This window comes from Peromyscus eremicus, chromosome 3, assembly GCF_949786415.1.
Source record: "Peromyscus eremicus chromosome 3, PerEre_H2_v1, whole genome shotgun sequence".
Lineage (NCBI taxonomy): Eukaryota > Metazoa > Chordata > Mammalia > Rodentia > Cricetidae > Peromyscus > Peromyscus eremicus.
In genome coordinates this window covers 51,110,867-51,127,445 of record NC_081418.1, presented here as the reverse complement: position 1 = coordinate 51,127,445, position 16,579 = coordinate 51,110,867, and the positions used below count along the sequence as shown (strand labels likewise).

Below are 16,579 nucleotides of genomic sequence, written 5' to 3'. Positions count from 1 at the left end.
AGGATAGCAGCAAATTTAGAGGGTCCAGATGAAGAGATGAGCAAGAAATTAACAGTGAGAGTGACTAAGGTAAGTCACTATTTGGGCAATGATGACAAGAGAGGAGAGAGTTTTTGAAATGACCCTTTAGTTTCTGGATAGGCCAACTAGAAAGGTGGCGAAGTCATTCCCCAGTCTGTAAAAAAATAAGGAAGTAATGGGTCTGGGGACCAAAATATGCACTAGATTCTTTGAGACCTAAGGATGAGTGAGACCAGTGGAGAAATCCAATCAGCAAGATGTTTATATGGGAAGTTTTAAATCTGGAGATGCCCAGAACAACTAGACATGAGGAGGAATGAAAATGGCCTTAGACATGAATGAAACTGAGGAGGAGGAGGAGGAGGAGGAGGAGGAGGAGGAAGAGGAGGTGTAATCAGGTAAGACTTAGAGTGGAGGGATCAGGACCCCAACCCAGCCGCATCATCTTTGACCTACAATTTGCCCTGCCTACAAGATATGCTGGGGTAAAAGTGGCACAGAAATTATGGGAGTGGCCAACTAATGACTGGTCCAGCTTAAGACCCATACCATGAGAGGGAGCCCACCCCTGATGCTGCCTGGAGGGCCAGGACCTAGAGGCTGGACAGCCCAGAGACCTAGGATAGAACCAAACATGACTGGCAAAAATAAAATAAAATATTCAATGAAATGATTGCTAGTGATATTCTGCTACACTCATAGATTGTTTCCGTTCTGGTTGCCATCAGAGAGGCTTCACTCAGCAACAGATAAAAACAGATGCAAAGACCCCAGCCAAACCTTAGGTGGACCTCAGGAAATCCTGTGGAAGAGGGAGAAGGATTGTGGGAGCCAGAGAGGCCAAAGACCCACAAGAAAACCAAAGAATCAACTAACTTGGGCTTATAGGAGCTCATAGATACTGAACTGCCAACCAGAAAGTTTGTGTGGGACTAACCTAGGCCCTCTGCACATACGTTACAGTTATGTGGCTTGGTCTTCTTGTGGGACTCCTCACAGAGGAAGCAGAGGCTGTCTCTGACTCTGTTACCTGCTTTTGGGACCCTTTCCTCCTACTGGATTGCCTAGTCCAGCCTCAATAGGAGAGGGGGTGCCTAGTCTTATTGCAACTTGATATGCCGTGGCTGGCTGACATAAATGAGAGGCATGCCCTTTTCTGAAGAGAAAGAAGGAGGAGTGGATGGTAGGGGGTTTGGGGTGAGGGACTGGGAGGGGAGGATGGAGGAAGGGGAAACTGTGATTTTTTTAAAAGAGGAGGAGAAAGAGAAGGGTGGAACTCTGTAGAAGACACACCGAGACTGAGAGAGAAAAGGGATAAGAAGAGAGAATGAGAATGGAGCTGGAATATGGGACTCTGAGTTGGTCCCTCTGTCAATTGGGGTGATCCCACTGAAAGATGAAGGTGGTCTTTCATTACATTAAAGATGTAAAGTAGGATGCGAAAACTCTAGTCCATTGTGTGTAGGAAACAATGAAATGCTCTAGACTGGTGAGATATCTTGTCCTATCTACAGTCAACCTTGTGTTTCACATATTCTTTGTACTTCACCTACAATTATTCTATAAGTTTATGAATGTATGAAAATAAAAACAATTCAAAAATAATAAAGATGGAGCAGAAGAGAATGGTACTTGGAAAGTAAGGTTCTTGGGTTTTTTGGTTGGTTGGTTGGTTGTTTTTCGTTTGGTTTGGTTTGGTTTGGTTTGGTTTGGTTTGGTTTGGTTTGGTTTGGTTTTTCAAGACAGGGTAACAGTCCTGGCTGTCCTGGAGCTCACAGAGATCCTCCTGCCTCTGTCTCCCAAGTCCTGGGATTAAAGGCAGGAAGTAAGGTTCTTAAAGAGAAAGAGCAGTCTCAGATGTGAATGGGAGGGAACCTCCCAAGCCAGGCAAAAGAGAAATCACCTCTCAAGTCAGAATGAGCCACCTGTAAATCACCGTCTGGTTTGTTAATGTTAATGGCAGTGAGGGAGGAGAAAGGGAGAGGCGTTGGCTGAAGACACAGAGGTAAGCGCACTCCAAAGTGGAAGGTCATTCACCCAGAAGCACAATGTGCCTTTTCCCCTGCAGGCCACAGGAACCTGCAGCCTGGCCAATCTGGCTGCCTCTAAGCATCCATCCCTTCCAGTCTCCCGGGTATCAAAATACAAGCACCAGAGTTCTTCTACTTCACACTCCTAAAATCCCCAGGGACTGCCATGATCCCTTGGTAAGGTAGGGATCAGCTTTGGCTTTTTATAGCATTCAGGTGAAAATGGAGTCCTTGTTAAAATTCTGATGGGATTTTTCTGTTCCCGCTACAGTTTGTATAAATAGAATGGGCAGGAACAGGTCACCATAAAGTGGAGGTTCTTGGCTAAAGCTACCCTCATATTTTAAAAATAATCATATGTATCTTGTTCATCAATAATAAAACTATATAAAGTCCTACTAATAGTTTTTGATCCAGTTTCAAAAGTGACACAAAACTTCTAAAGAAGAAAAGTACAATTCTGACCCCTTTAAACCCAGTTCTTAACCTTTTAACCTTTTTCTTTACTGGCTCACATTGAAGTGTTTCCCTTGGGGTTAAAATACCCTCTGAGGAGCTTATATTCAGTCCCTGGTTTGTCTCGGCACTCAACAGTTAGTTACACTGTCTCAGTGTCCTGTCTACTTAAAGCCTACTGTTGGTCAAGAGAGCTAAAGAGACTGCTTTAGTTTTCAGTCTAGACCTCAGAATGCTTGATATTCTTTTCTCCACCCAGCAACTGGAAATTGAACCAGAGCCTAGTGACTTGTACGTTAGTGCCTATTTCCTCAACGAACCATAGAAAGCCTGAGTCTTCTTAAGCCACAGCAGAAAGGAATACAACTTAAATTGTTTCTTTCTCCACCGTGTTTTGTGGTTATTTAAGAGCAAACTGTTACCAGTCACCTGAGTCTCTTCTCTCAATACTTCTTGTCACTAATGACTTGTTTTATAAAAGGTCACTCGCAGACAGCATCAGATACAAAGTTTGCCAAGAAGTTGACTTGAAAAAAAGCTGGAATCTGTAGGTTGAATAGTAACAATCCTCCATGAAGCCCTGTTTGCTTCAAAACATCGTAGATGCATATGAAGTTCCTGGTACCCCTCTCCTCTCTCTTTCTCCCTCTCTCTTCTCTCTCTCTCTTCTCTCTCGCCTCTCTCTCTCTCTCCTTTCTCTCTCTCTCCCTCTATCTCTCTCCTCTCTCTGTCTCTCACCATTTCTGGGAAAAGGTTAAGGCTATGCTTCATTCTATGTTAATTACCCCAATGCATAGTTTTACATGGACAATGTCAATGTGCTTCTGTAAACAACAGCTAATATTGGTTTGCCATTTTCTGCAGTAGGAGTGCTTGAACTTGGAGCCTTGCACACGCCGCTAGACAAGAACTCTGCCACTGAGCTGTGTCCCTAGCTCTCTTTCACTGGTTTTGAACGTCAGGTAAATGTCACCCTACTCTGCAAACCATGTTTTACAATGCTGGCTTCACTTAAATCCATGTTTATCCATTTGGAAATATGGATGGCATTTTTCTTAATATTTTTTATTGGTGGATATTTATTGTACATGGTGTTGGGCTTCATGTAGACAATTCCTTTCAAGTATGTTATGTACTTTGACCATATTCACCTCCTCCTACTCCCTCTCTTTAGGCCCACTCCTCTTTCCCATCATCTCTTTCAGCTTTCATGTTATATGTGTCAACAAAGAATTCTAAGAGTCAAGACAGAAAGAAAACATGTGAAGTTTTGTCTTTTTGCATCTGACCTAGTTCACTTCATGTGATAAACGCCACTGTATCCATTTCCCAACAAATGACATGAATTCACTCCTCTTTATGACTGAATAAATTTCCATTGTGCATATATTCCACTTTTTCTTTCTCCATTTATCTGTTGGCAGACACTGAGCCTGGGTCCTTAAACTGGCTATTGTGAACAGTACTGTAATAAGCATGGATATGCAGGTGTTTATGTGATATGCTGACTCAGAGTCTTTGGGGTATATGCCCAGAAGTGGGTATGTATATTTTAAATATAATGTGCTAGTTTCCATTGTATAAATATACTATAATTTATTATCCATTCCCTATTAGTAGACAATTAGGTTTTTCCATTTTTATACGTTATTTTTATTTTGCTATTACAAACAGGAAATATCATGGGTTTTCTTGGTGGATTCATGTACTCACAGGTACATAGTGCATGTCTTCAGCCTTATAACACAGTCCCCTCTTCTCCAGCGTTGAGACAGTTAATTCACACCAGCACATCAGCCCAGAGCCTCTTTCAGGCAGAAACAACCCTACTCCACCCAGGCCTGGGAAATACCCAACACCTTGGGGAAAAGGGTTCAAATTGCATAAATAGAATCACTATTATAAATTGAAAGGGAGCTCGGGGCAAAACTGAATGAGATGCTCTAAAGCAAATAAAGTGTCCTAGAGTGGGGCCCTGAATATGAACGAGTGGGGCATTCTAAAAAGCAGGAAATGATAGAAATGTAAGAGGATGACCTAATATAAAGTAAATTGCCTTTTCTTGGCAAAATACTTTGACGCCAGAAAAAAATCAATTGAAATAATTCAGATACTGTACTTTCCCATAAAAGCAGCCAACCTGTCAAAGTCCTATGAATGCAACATCAGCTTGTACCCTGACTCAACATCACCTTCAGACAATTCCTAGTGACTCCTGGGAGGGTCCTTAAACACCCTCTCTAAGCACACAAATTTATAAAAGAGAAACATTTTTGTCCTTGAATCACCTGCTCACTGTCTTGCTTATATGTATCAGTGCTGCTGTCTTTAACTATTGGAACACGATATCTCTGATACAATTTATGGAAACTACTAACTATGGCTGCCTCCTAGAAGAGCAGGGAGTCTGAGGTACAAAAGGAATAGTTGAAGATGGACACATATTGCCTAGTCAGAATTAATAATTTGTAAGTGAAGCTAAAATTTCCCCCCATTGCCCCCAGGCACCTCTCTAAAAATATCTTAGGATATCATGTCTGCTTTTCTGTAAAGCCTAGCCTGCTTTGAAATGGACCCCAGCACCCAAAACCCCTCACAGAGCCAATCATGGAGCTCATTAATCCACTCCTATACCTTCTCATCTTTCACTTCTTGAAGGAAAGAACATGCAAGTATTGGATTTTACTCAAAAGCCTCCACCCCAGATATGTACCTAGCATAGTCACTGCTCGATAGTCCTTTTCCAACAAGTACAATGAAATTTTCCTCATTCAGTAATTTTTAAATGAACCAAGGAATTTATTCATTACTTCCACTCGTTTTATATATTGATGTTTAGAGAGATGATGGAATAGCTCAGTAGTAGAACACTTGCCTAGCATGTACAAGACGCTGGGATTGATCTCCCAAGGAATCGGGGGAGGTAAGAACCCATCAAAAATGTTTCACTTAGAAAAAGAAAATATTTAAATACTCAAAAAATGGTTAAACAAATTTTATAAGGATATGAATTTTATACATTTGATTAGCATCTATAATATGTGCTAAGCATATTTGCCTGGTACACAGTAGGTGCTTAATAAACATGCTGAATGGACGAGGGGTCTTTGCTAGGAAGTATTCTCTGTACTAAAGAGAATCAAATAGCTCCTTTACTAAATGTTTGCATTTCTTTCTCTCTTTGCTTCAGTTGAGAGATGAATGTCCCTCAAAGGCCCAAGTGTTGCAGGTTGGTTGGTCCCAGCCAAGGACACTACAGGGAAAAGGTAGAACCTTCAGGACACGGAAGCTACTAGAAGAAAGTTTGGTCAATTGGGAGCATGTCCTTAAAGAGATATTAGGATCTGACCGTCTCCTCCTTTATCTTGCCTTTGCTTCCTAGCTACTGTGAGAAGAGCACCATCCTCTTCCCACACTCCACCTTGATGCGCATCCTCACCACAGATCCCAAAACAACAGGGTCAATGAACTCTGCATCAGAATCTCCAAAACTGTGAGCCAAGACAAGCCTTTCCTCTTGGAAATTGGTTGTCACAGGCAAGGTAACTAACATAGAAGAAAATATATGACATAAAATGTACCATTTTAATCATTTTTAAGTGTATAGTTCAGTAGTGCTGACATGAATATACATCCATTACCATCTGTCTCTACTTGGAGGAGGGGCTCAAATTTTAGCCCCAATCTGCAAAATGGTATTTGAGTAAAAGACAAAATAGGCTTGTTTGCAACAGTAAGGATGTCCCCCTCTTCCTAATACAGGTTAGCACCTGCACTGGACCCTTTTAGAGACACTCGCTCCCCCTCTCCGTGCTTTGTTTTCTAGCTCTCCCTTCCCCACCCCCACTTTCCTACCCCTCTCTTTATACTTTCTTTCAGTCATGCGTCTATCATCTACTCTCCATCTAAATTTAACTTTCTTTTTTTTTTTTTTTTTTTTTTTTTTTGGTTTTTCGAGACAGGGTTTCTCTGTGTAGCTTTGCGCCTCTCCTGGAACTCACTTGGTAGCCCAGGCTGGCCTCGAACTCACAGAGATCCGCCTGGCTCTGCCTCCCGAGTGCTGGGATTAAAGGCGTGTGCCACCACCGCCCGGCTAAATTTAACTTTCTTATCATGCTAGTGTGGAAGGGGCTGGAGTTTCTAGAACCTAAACCCATTCTTTTACATCTGACGGAAAGATGGTCTCCCGAGAATGCAAGGACTCTCAGGGCTGAGGACGGTTCAGTTGCTAAAACGCTTGCTGTACAAATGTGAGGATTTGGGTTCAATCCTCAGCCCCCATTCAAAAGCTGGGCGTTGTGGTGCATTTATAATCCTAGCACTGAGGGGTGGGGGCAGAGACAAGAGGATCTTTGACTCTCACTGGCCAGACAGCCTAGCCTATCTGAGAGCCCCAGGTCCCAATGAGGGACCCTGTCTCCTTTTTTTTCCTTTCCTTTTCTTTCCTTGTCCTTTTTTGGGGGTGGGGGGTGTCAAGACAGGGTTTCTCTGTGTAACAGCCCTGGCTGTCCTGGAACTCACTCTGCAGACCAGGCTGGCCTTGAACTCACAGAGATCTGCCTGCCTCTGTCTCCCTAGTACTGGGATTAAAGGTATGTGCCACCACCGCCCAGCTAGACCATGCCTCAAAAAAAAAAGTGCCTAGCTCCTGAAGAATGACATCTAAAGTTGACCACTGACTTACACACACATATACACCTGCATACACATTAACACGCATGTGTACACAGAGAATGAAAATGAAAGAATATTTGCACCATTAAAAACTGCATAATTCAGTAAATAAAGCAGAATAATTTTTTATTTCATTTCATCAGGAAAGTATCCATCAAGCCATGCTCTTCTTCCTCTCTAAGCACATTATTTGGAGCAATTAATTGCAGAAATATTTGCATCGAGACTATTTGTGACTCTAATGTCTAATACCTAGACGTGAATGATGAAGTATGTGTGTGAGAGTGTGTGTGTGTGTGTGTGTGTGTGTGTGTACATGTGTGTGTTGTGTGTATGTGGTCAAAGCAACCCAGACTGTACAGCATTCTGCCTGCAAGCCTGGGATTGCTTACTCATAGCAAAAAACAGGAAAATACTTTTGGTTGGTTGGTTGGTTGGGTTTTGTTTCTTGGGGTTTTTTGTTTGTTTGTTTTGTTTTGTTTTGTGTTTTTCTTTGGGGATGGAGGTCTTTATGTAGCCCTGGTCATCCTGGAACTTGCAGAGCTCCACCTGCCTCTGCCTCCCGAGTACTGGGATTAAAGGCGTGCGCCACCACCGCCCAGCATGAGGAAAATATTTTTAACTGACAATTCAAATGAGACATACAGGTTCAATCTTCTAAATGATCTTTACCAATCCACCAGTAAAAGAACAAGTAAACTGACATTCTAGAACAGAAATAAGGCTCTTGACTTTGTTGACTCAATAAAAAGAGCACAGCCCAGCATTCCCCGACCAACTGAGTCCTGATCCAGTTGATGCTAATGTGAGCTATAAAGGGAGAGCCTGATTCATTCGACATGTGACAATCACCTTGAGAAACTGAGTCAATGGTTGAGCTCCCTTGGGACAAGAACCACTGTATCTTTATCCCATCCCAAACTACCTCTTTTGCTACAAACTTCCAAGAAATTTTTCTGAACACAGTGGAGTTCAAATACATTTCTTTGCCCTGCACATGAACCCACAATGTTGCACCCAAATCACAAAGCACCTTGCCTAATCTTCATCTCTCCCTGGTTACTTATGTTTGGGAACTACTGAGGAGGGAGGGTCTCACTGAGACTGTGTTTACTTATTGCATATAGACATACATTTAACAGATATGCATTTACACCACATATAAAAACCATATGGGGGCTAGGAAGACTTACCAAGCAGTCAAGTGCTTTCCAAGCAACAAGACCTGACTTCTATCCCTAGCACTCACATAAAAAGCCAGGCACAGTGACATGTGCTTGTAATTCCAGCACTGGAGAAGCAGGGACAGGAAGGTCCCTGGGGCTTGCTGGCCACCTAGCCTAACCTAGTTAGTGAGCCCCAAGTCCCAGAGGGAGGTCCTGTCTCAAAAGCAAGACCAGTAAGATGGTTCAGCTAGTAAAGGCACTTGCTACTCAAGCCTGATGACCTGAGTTCAATTCCTGGGACCCACATCAAGATGGACTGAGAAAACTGATTCCATGGAGTTGTGCTCCCACCTCCACACTTACAGTGTGGCATGTGCAAGCGTTCCCCACAAACAAATAAATGTTAAAAAGAGAAGATGGATGGCTCCTGAGGAAGGACATCTATGATGGACATGGTTAGCCTATGGTCTGTGCACATAGACACAAAAGACCATGCATGCCTCCATGGGTTTGTCTATAAACAGGACTATCTTAAGTTTAAATTTTTTAATCAACTGGTAAACAGAGGCCTATATGTATCTTAGAAATTAAACAATCTCTGCCCTGCAGGAATGTGGGACCTTCTCCTGTCTACATAAGGGTTGCCCCCTCTTTTTTTCCAGAGCACTGCCCATGTCGTAAGATTAAAATCAATAGAACTAGCCAGGCAGTGGTGGCACACACCTTTAATCCCAGCACTCAGGAGGCCAAGGCAAATGGATCTGTGAGTTTGAGGCCAGCCTGGTCTACAAAGGAGTTCCAGGACATCCAGAGCTGTTACACAGAGAAAACCCATCTTGAAAAACCTAATAATAATAATAATAATAATAATAATAATAAAAATAATAATAGAATAAAAATCAATAGAACTATTCCCCTTTTAGGCCAACTCATTCTTCCTTTTGTGCTTCCTAGGGACAGACTTCATCTTTATGACACTCGCTACTTTTTGCTAAATTGAACACTGGTTTGCTTATTAATATATATTAGTATGTATTTATTTTTTCTCTACCCAGAATGTAAGCTTCTCCACTTTGTCCAACATTGTACCTGATGTCCAGCCCACGGGCTCTCACAAGAGATTGATGAATGGTCATGTCCTTTGTGTCTCTAAAACTTCAGTATCTACAACATTGTGCAAAAAACACAGCAAAATATGTAAAATGTGTGGGCCACCTTAATTTCTTTAATGTAGAATAGAGACTCTAGAGCAGTGGTTCTCAACCCTCCTAATGCTGATACTCTTTAATACAGTTCCTCATGTTGCAGTGACCTCCAACCATAACATTATTTTTGTTGCTACTTCATAACTGTAATTTTACTACTGGTATAAATCATAATGGAAATATCTGTGTTTTCCAATCATCTTAAGTGACCCCTGTGAAAAGGTAGTTCAACCCCTAAAGGGGTCATAACCCACAGGTTGAGAACCACTGCTCTAGAGGTATTACTTTCTTTCTTTTTTTTTTTAATTTGGGGAATCAATATATTGTCTTTTTTCCGCCTGTCCCAACAGATTCCATGGAGACAATGCGTGTGGGTGAGTTCTCAAATCTGGAGCCAGAATTTGAATCCCTTATTCACTGCCCAAGAAATTTAACAAATTATATGAGTTTTGTGAGCCTTGAGCCCCTCTACTATAAAATGGGAATTTAAAAATAATAATAGTAATATCCACCCATGAAATCTCAACAATTTGGTTACATAAACAGAACCCAAATAATAGCCCCAGCAGTTAATATGCCACATGGATGGGGGAAACTGTACAGAGTGACACCCCCTGATAAAGAGCTACAGGCAGTCAATGTCTACTGAGAAAGGAAGAATCAGTTTCTCCAGGGACTAGCCCCCATAGGGTATTCAATCACAAGTGGTCAGTCCTAAATGCATGTATATATGAGCACCACTAAAGAGACTCATTAGGGTGTGTGTGTGTGTGTGTGTGTGTGTGTAACAATAATTAAAGAGTCCAAGTAGGGTGACATGGGAGCAGTTGGAGTCGGGAGAGGAAGAGTGGAGGAAATTGTGTCAATACAGTACTCACATATGAAATTCTCAAAAAAATATATAATAGGAATATTAACTACATAGAGTTATTGTGAACAATAAATTAATAAGTATATATAAAGCTTTAAGATGAATACCTGGTGTCAAGTTTAGCTGTTATTTAAGTGGGAACTTTTAATTTTTTTTTTTAATTTAGATAGAGACTTACTCTATAGCCCATGCTTGTTTCAAACTCTCTATGTAGCCCAGGCTGGCCTTAAACTCACTGCAATTCTTCTGCCTCAACCTCCCAAGGGTTAGGACTAAAGGAAGGAACCACTATGCCTGCCTCATAGATTGGCTTTTTTATGAAATTGGGGAAAGAGTGAAGCATATACAAATTCTGTGAACTGATGCCAGAAAATTAACCAAACAGCAGAAACAACCCTGAACTAAAACCCAAAATATTCAAAAAGCAAAAGGTTTCCTAAGCTGTAAAGTGATACTCCTGCTTTTCTGCCCAAATGACCATGTGATTACCCTCATCAGAAACACAGCTTGTTCTTTTTGGAGGCCCTGCGCGCTGTGCCGCGCTGTCCAACAGAACTTTCTCTAATCGTGGGAACCTTCACCATAGTCTACATGGTCCAAAACAATAGCCAGCAGCCCAGTGTGGTTGTTGAGTATCTGCAATGTGGTCCATGCAGCTAAGGAAATGAAGCGTTGAGTTTACTTATCTGTGGCACAAATGGTGGTGTATCTCTGGGGAGTTTGGTAATCAAGCTCCTGGATTTGGTAATTGCCTGCATTCCAGCTCCTATGCTGCTCCTCCCCTCCCCTCAGAAACCAGCTCTCAGGAGGCCATACTGCTTTCTCACACCTCCAGGGCTCTGCCAATGTCAGCCCCCTTGCTGAAATGGCGTTCCTTATCCACACTTTGTAACCTTGGTTCAGATTTCATTTCCTAGGGACAATTTTCTCTACTCCCCACCCCCACCCCATCTTACCCACCACGAAGAGCTACCTTCATTTCCCCCACATTCCTCTGGGTCTACTTCTTTCCCCCACCACCACCCACTCCCCACCCCCGAGACAGGGTTTCTTTGTGTAATTTTGGAGCCTGTCCTGGAACTCGCTCTGTAGACCAAGCTGGTCTTGAACTCACAGAGATCCCCCTGCCTCTGCCTCCCAAGTGCTGAGAGTAAAGGTGTGTGCCACCACCACCCGGCCTCTGGGTCTGTTTCTGTGGCTGCTCTGTCACTATGTAGTTGTAATGTGTTATCTGTGGCACTAACATCTATATGAACTTTGAGGGCCAGGTCTTACTCATCTCTCATCCTAATCCTGTATGCCAAGGCATCATATAATACATGTGTTTATTCTAAGTATTTTCTGATTACAACATTAAAATTTAAATATGCACAATGTTCCACTAAAATAATTTTTAAAGCACAACCACTTCATGACCATGAAAACTCCTGGGACCAAAGTCTACTTATTATAAAGCAAATTTCAAAACAATAAAAAGTTCTTGATCAGTTAAAGGCTGAGCATGATAACGTATACCCTTGCTCCCAGTACTTCAGAAGAAAGGCAGGCAGATATCTGTGAGTTTGAAACTAGCCTGGTCTACATAGTGAGCTGTAGGCCAGTCGGAGCTACATAGTGAGACCCTGTCTGAAAAAAAAAGAAAAGGAAGGAAGGAAGGGAGGGAGGGAGGGAGGGAGGGAAGAAAGAAAGAAAGAAAGAAAGAAAGAAAGAAAGAAAGAAAGAAAGAAAGAAAGAAAGAAAGAAAGAAAGAAAGAAAGGAAGGAAGAAAAAGAAAGAAAGCACTTCAGTACAAACCAAAGAAATAAAATGTTCCCTGGAACAAGCTTACTTAGAGCTATCTGGATGTCTCTTGAACTTCAGAAACTGGTCTTGCCGTTAATCTGCACCTAGTACCTGTGTTGACTTTTCTGAAAGACCAGAATAAGGTTTAGAAGATAGAGGACATGATTTAAGACTCCTCGTTGACAAAGTCATATTAGTATTTGGAGTAATCGATTCTTGCTACTCCCTATACTCAATCCAACCTCCAAGAAAAGAATAATTAAAATCTTATCTAACATGGCAAATAATGACTTTGGATGATGTGTGACTATTTAGTGGCATATGCTACCCAAAAAGAATTGGGAGTTTCCCTTATTCCTTGCCAAAGCTTTTGTGCAAGAAATCCTTCTTTGATGTCTCATTCAGCATCTGTTACAATATTAACCTGGACTCATAGTCACAGTAGTTTCTTTTTTTCTTTTCTTTTTTCATCATGATTTCCCAACTAATCTATTATTTGTATTCCCACACAAGCATCCCCATAACTAGAATTGGCTCTGGATGGATACATTTATAAGCCCAGTTTTTATGAGGTATTTCCCAGGAACCAAGGCTCTGGTGGATGTGTGTTACCAATGTGTGTTTTGCCTGCCATCCAGGAACTTCTAGTTCAATAATGAAACAATTGTCACTGCCAGAGACACATTCTGCTGTGCACAGCCGTGTGCAGAAAGAACATGAATCCGAGATACTTCATCTTTGTGTCTGACAGAATTTGACTTCTGCTTTCTTATTCATTCGGTGGTTTTGTTTTCTTTCAAAAGAGCAAGCAGTACTTTTCGATGCAATCACTGACTTAACAAGTCACCAAACCCTTTAGGGCAATAGGATCATTAAGGTACAACTCTTGCCAGGTGGTGGTGACGCACAACTTTAATCCCAGCACCTGGGAGGAAAAGGCAGCTGGATCTCTGTGGGTTCAAGGCCACCCTGGTCTACAGAGTAAGTTCCAGCACAGCCATGGCTGTTACACAAAGAAATCCTCTCTCGAAAAGCAAAAAAAAAAAAAACACAACTCACATTTTCCCCCCACATTTTAAATAGACTTTAAACAACCTTTTCTTTAGTTTTCCCTTTCCTTTGCCCAAAATATATCTCACACAATTGCAATAGAATATGTTTCTTAAAAGAGATAAAGATCTAAGTTCTCTTTGGGGCTTCTAATGAATAATATGAGATAAACATCTTTCCTTAAGACATCTTAAATTTAAATATAGAAGTATCAATTTTAGCTTCCTTATAAAATCCACCCATCTAGAACAAATGCTGGTTAATTCTAGAAGTTACTTTCTCTATGTTATTAGAATTACCCATAAATCCTATTAATATAAAATGCACTTGTTTACAAAATGTCTATTGATGCTTGGAAAGGGAAGATCTGGTTTTCAAAGATGATGTTATGAGGTTAAAAAATGAAGATGGTGCTCTTAGGTCTCTCAAGATTTGTAAGCCCAGCATACCATCCGTCTCAATAATGCCTAACAAGAGTGCCACCAGGACAGAAACAGCCATGGTGAGCAAGCGCTTGCAGCTGACAGTGATTGCTGTATTTGAGGTGATGGGGAACAGCATTTCCATTAGTTCAAGTGAAATACAATGCCCTGCCAACTCTGGGTATCAGTATATTCAATCCCCCTGCTGTGCGTGTCCATTTTCTGTTGCTGCAATTAAAAATCAGTCGATACAAAGTCAAAATGTTGTTCATTCTTCCCCTATCCTTTGCCCTGTCACTATGTTTCCAGCTTCACCGGAAGAACATGTCACTATGGTAACCAGTCCCTCTGATGCACAGACCAAGTCAACCTCTCTAGTCAGATTGCCAAGCAGTCAAAATGGAATCAGAGACCTGGATGGAGCCACCAGAAGCCACAAATCCCATTCCCCTCTCTCTCTAAATAGGGTCAGCCAATGCCAGACATGGGATACCAGTCTTGTTCTAAAAGGTTTAAGGAAGGAAATTGAAGAATGCCCTTCAACAAATCTTGTCAGCGCTCACCAGTCATTATTAGCAGTTCACCCCAACAATTCAGCTAGCTACCTATCATTTCCATTTTAAAGAAAGCAAAACATAGATAAAATAACACCATTAATCTGAAAACGGTTATAAAGTCCCCCTTGTGAAAAATAATTATGCTTCCTCTTGTTTTCCTGCTTCTTGGCCAAGCCCCGTAACATCTTGTGCATCCTTACAAAGTTGCAGAGTTCCACCTGGGTCAGGCCACACTAATAAGAGCCTTGTCAGGAAGCAGGTGGGATGCCTGTAAGCACCAACATGCCCATGCCTAAAACTGGAATCCCTAGCCATTCCCAAGAAGCTACACAACAAATGTCAAGATGGACACTCACCCTCTCTTTCCTACCTCTCCTGCTCACCTCCTAACTGTGAAATGGCCTCCTGGAACATACCCACTACTTGTCATTCTTGCATGGTTGGTTGGTGGTGGTGGTGGTGGTGGTGGTGGTGGTGGTGGTGCGTGTGGATGGGTGTGTACATGCGTGTGTGTTTTCAAATTAACAATTTCTTTTGAACAGCCTCGACACTTTTGTAAATCAAAGTGCATCTCTTCTCTTCAGATATTATTTTAAAACATCAGTGAACTTCATGGTGATATGAGACATTAAGAGTCGCTTTATGTCTCGGCTTCAAAGCATATTTGCAAACATTAGCACAGTTGTCAACTACTCACGAGTTGAAGAGAGTGACACATGAGGAGAGAAGCAAGGTCTAAAATCTACACATCTTCCCAGGGAGCAGCCATCACAGAAAGGAATACAGAGCGACATTACAGCACATCATATCCAACAGTATTTCTAGTGGGCTGATAAGACAGGATGGTTTCCAACATATAAATCACTCAGGGCTTACAAACTACATCATATAAGCAGACTTTTCTATCATGTGATCATATTCAAATATCAAGTGTTATAGCAAATATTTGCTTATCTGTTTTATATATAAAAACCTTGAGTTTTTTATATAAATCTGAAATAGTATTTTTTCCTTCTGATAAACCCGCTCTGGTGTCACTTTTTTTGTGGTTATTAGACTGGTGATATTCACTGCCAACCGTCACTGCTGTCAACCACTTTTCCAGAAGAAGAAATAAAGGACTGTAAAGGAATGCTACTGGATAGCCCCTTTGGGCTACTATAAGGCAGGGGCTGTAATTTACTGATGTTTATATGGCCAATACCTACACCATGACTTCTACGGTGTATTTCTAAGTAAATGTTTCTGGGGTTCATACGGCCTTCTGTGGGAGTCATTCCCCCACCCCGAGTTTCCCTTGATGGAATCAGTTCAACATCTAAAACAAAGATTAAAATTCGGAGCCAGTTACCCGACACATAATCACCCTTAAAGGGCTTCCTCCAGAAACAACGTTGGAGATTCCCTTCCTTCTCAGGGGCTGATGAAGCATTAGTCTGGATTTAAAAAAAAAAAAAAAAAAAAAAAAAGATGGCCCAGGAGATTCCATGCGAATCTGGATAGACAAGAGCAAGAGAGCAGGTAAGCAAAAGAGAGTGAAGCCTTTACCACAATCTATCACAGCTTTGGAAAGGCAAGTTCTGCCCACGCCAAGGCTCCGTCAGGCCTGGCGAACTGAACCACTCAGAACCAGGAGATGCCATCGCCTGTGGCCACCAGGAGAGGCGAGGGGCTGCAGGGCCTACCTAGAGGCGCCTGGCTCTCTGCAGCGCCACGCCTCGCGCCTCGAGCTTACCTTTCCGGATGAGGGCGGCGATCTCCGGGTCGAAGCCCTGCCGGTGGCACTTCCTCCAGAGGCCCATGTTGGTGGAGTTGTACTGCCGGCTGCACTCGTCCGCGGGGCTCATGGCGAACAGCTGCCGGCGATTCCGGGCCCGGAGGAGTTTGCCCTCCCAGCGGTCCAGGCGCGAGCGGCTCGCGCGCAGAGGCAAGTTGTTGTTGTTGTTGTAAATGAAGCCAGGGTCGACCCGGCGGGTGTTGAAGGCCTTGCACCTGTCCCTGTGCTTCCTGGCGTCCGTCTCGTACCAGTGGTCGGAGCAGATGGCCACAGCCAGCATGCCGAGGGCGCAGAGCGCTAGCGATAGCCCCGTGTAGAGCAGTAACCTTCCGGCAGCCATGCCTCCGCTTGGCGGCTACACTATGGGCATGATCCGCCGCAGCCTCGCCTTCCCTCTGCGCGCCCGGAACAAAGCGGCGGGCGGCCGAGCTGGGGGTGGGGACTGGAAGGGATCTGCGCCGCGGCGACCCCTTGGCCCCCACCTGCGGGTACGAAGCCGGGAGACTGCGGGGATCCGGGCGGGCAGCCTAAAAAGTTCTGATCCGGAGAGGCTCCCGCGAGGTCCTGG

The 16,579-nt window shown here is 42.8% G+C and overlaps 1 protein-coding gene across 1 annotated transcript in view; it reads right to left on the bottom strand.

The window, feature by feature from the left end:
* The window catches only part of Tmem178b (transmembrane protein 178B), a 378,681-nt gene extending 362,330 nt beyond the window's left edge, over positions 1 to 16,351 (bottom strand). The window contains exon 1 of the mRNA XM_059256565.1: positions 15,970 to 16,351. Coding sequence (XP_059112548.1) covers positions 15,970 to 16,351 — 382 coding nt within the window. The remainder of the gene's footprint in view (positions 1 to 15,969) is intronic.
* Positions 16,352 to 16,579: the final 228 nt, after the last annotated feature.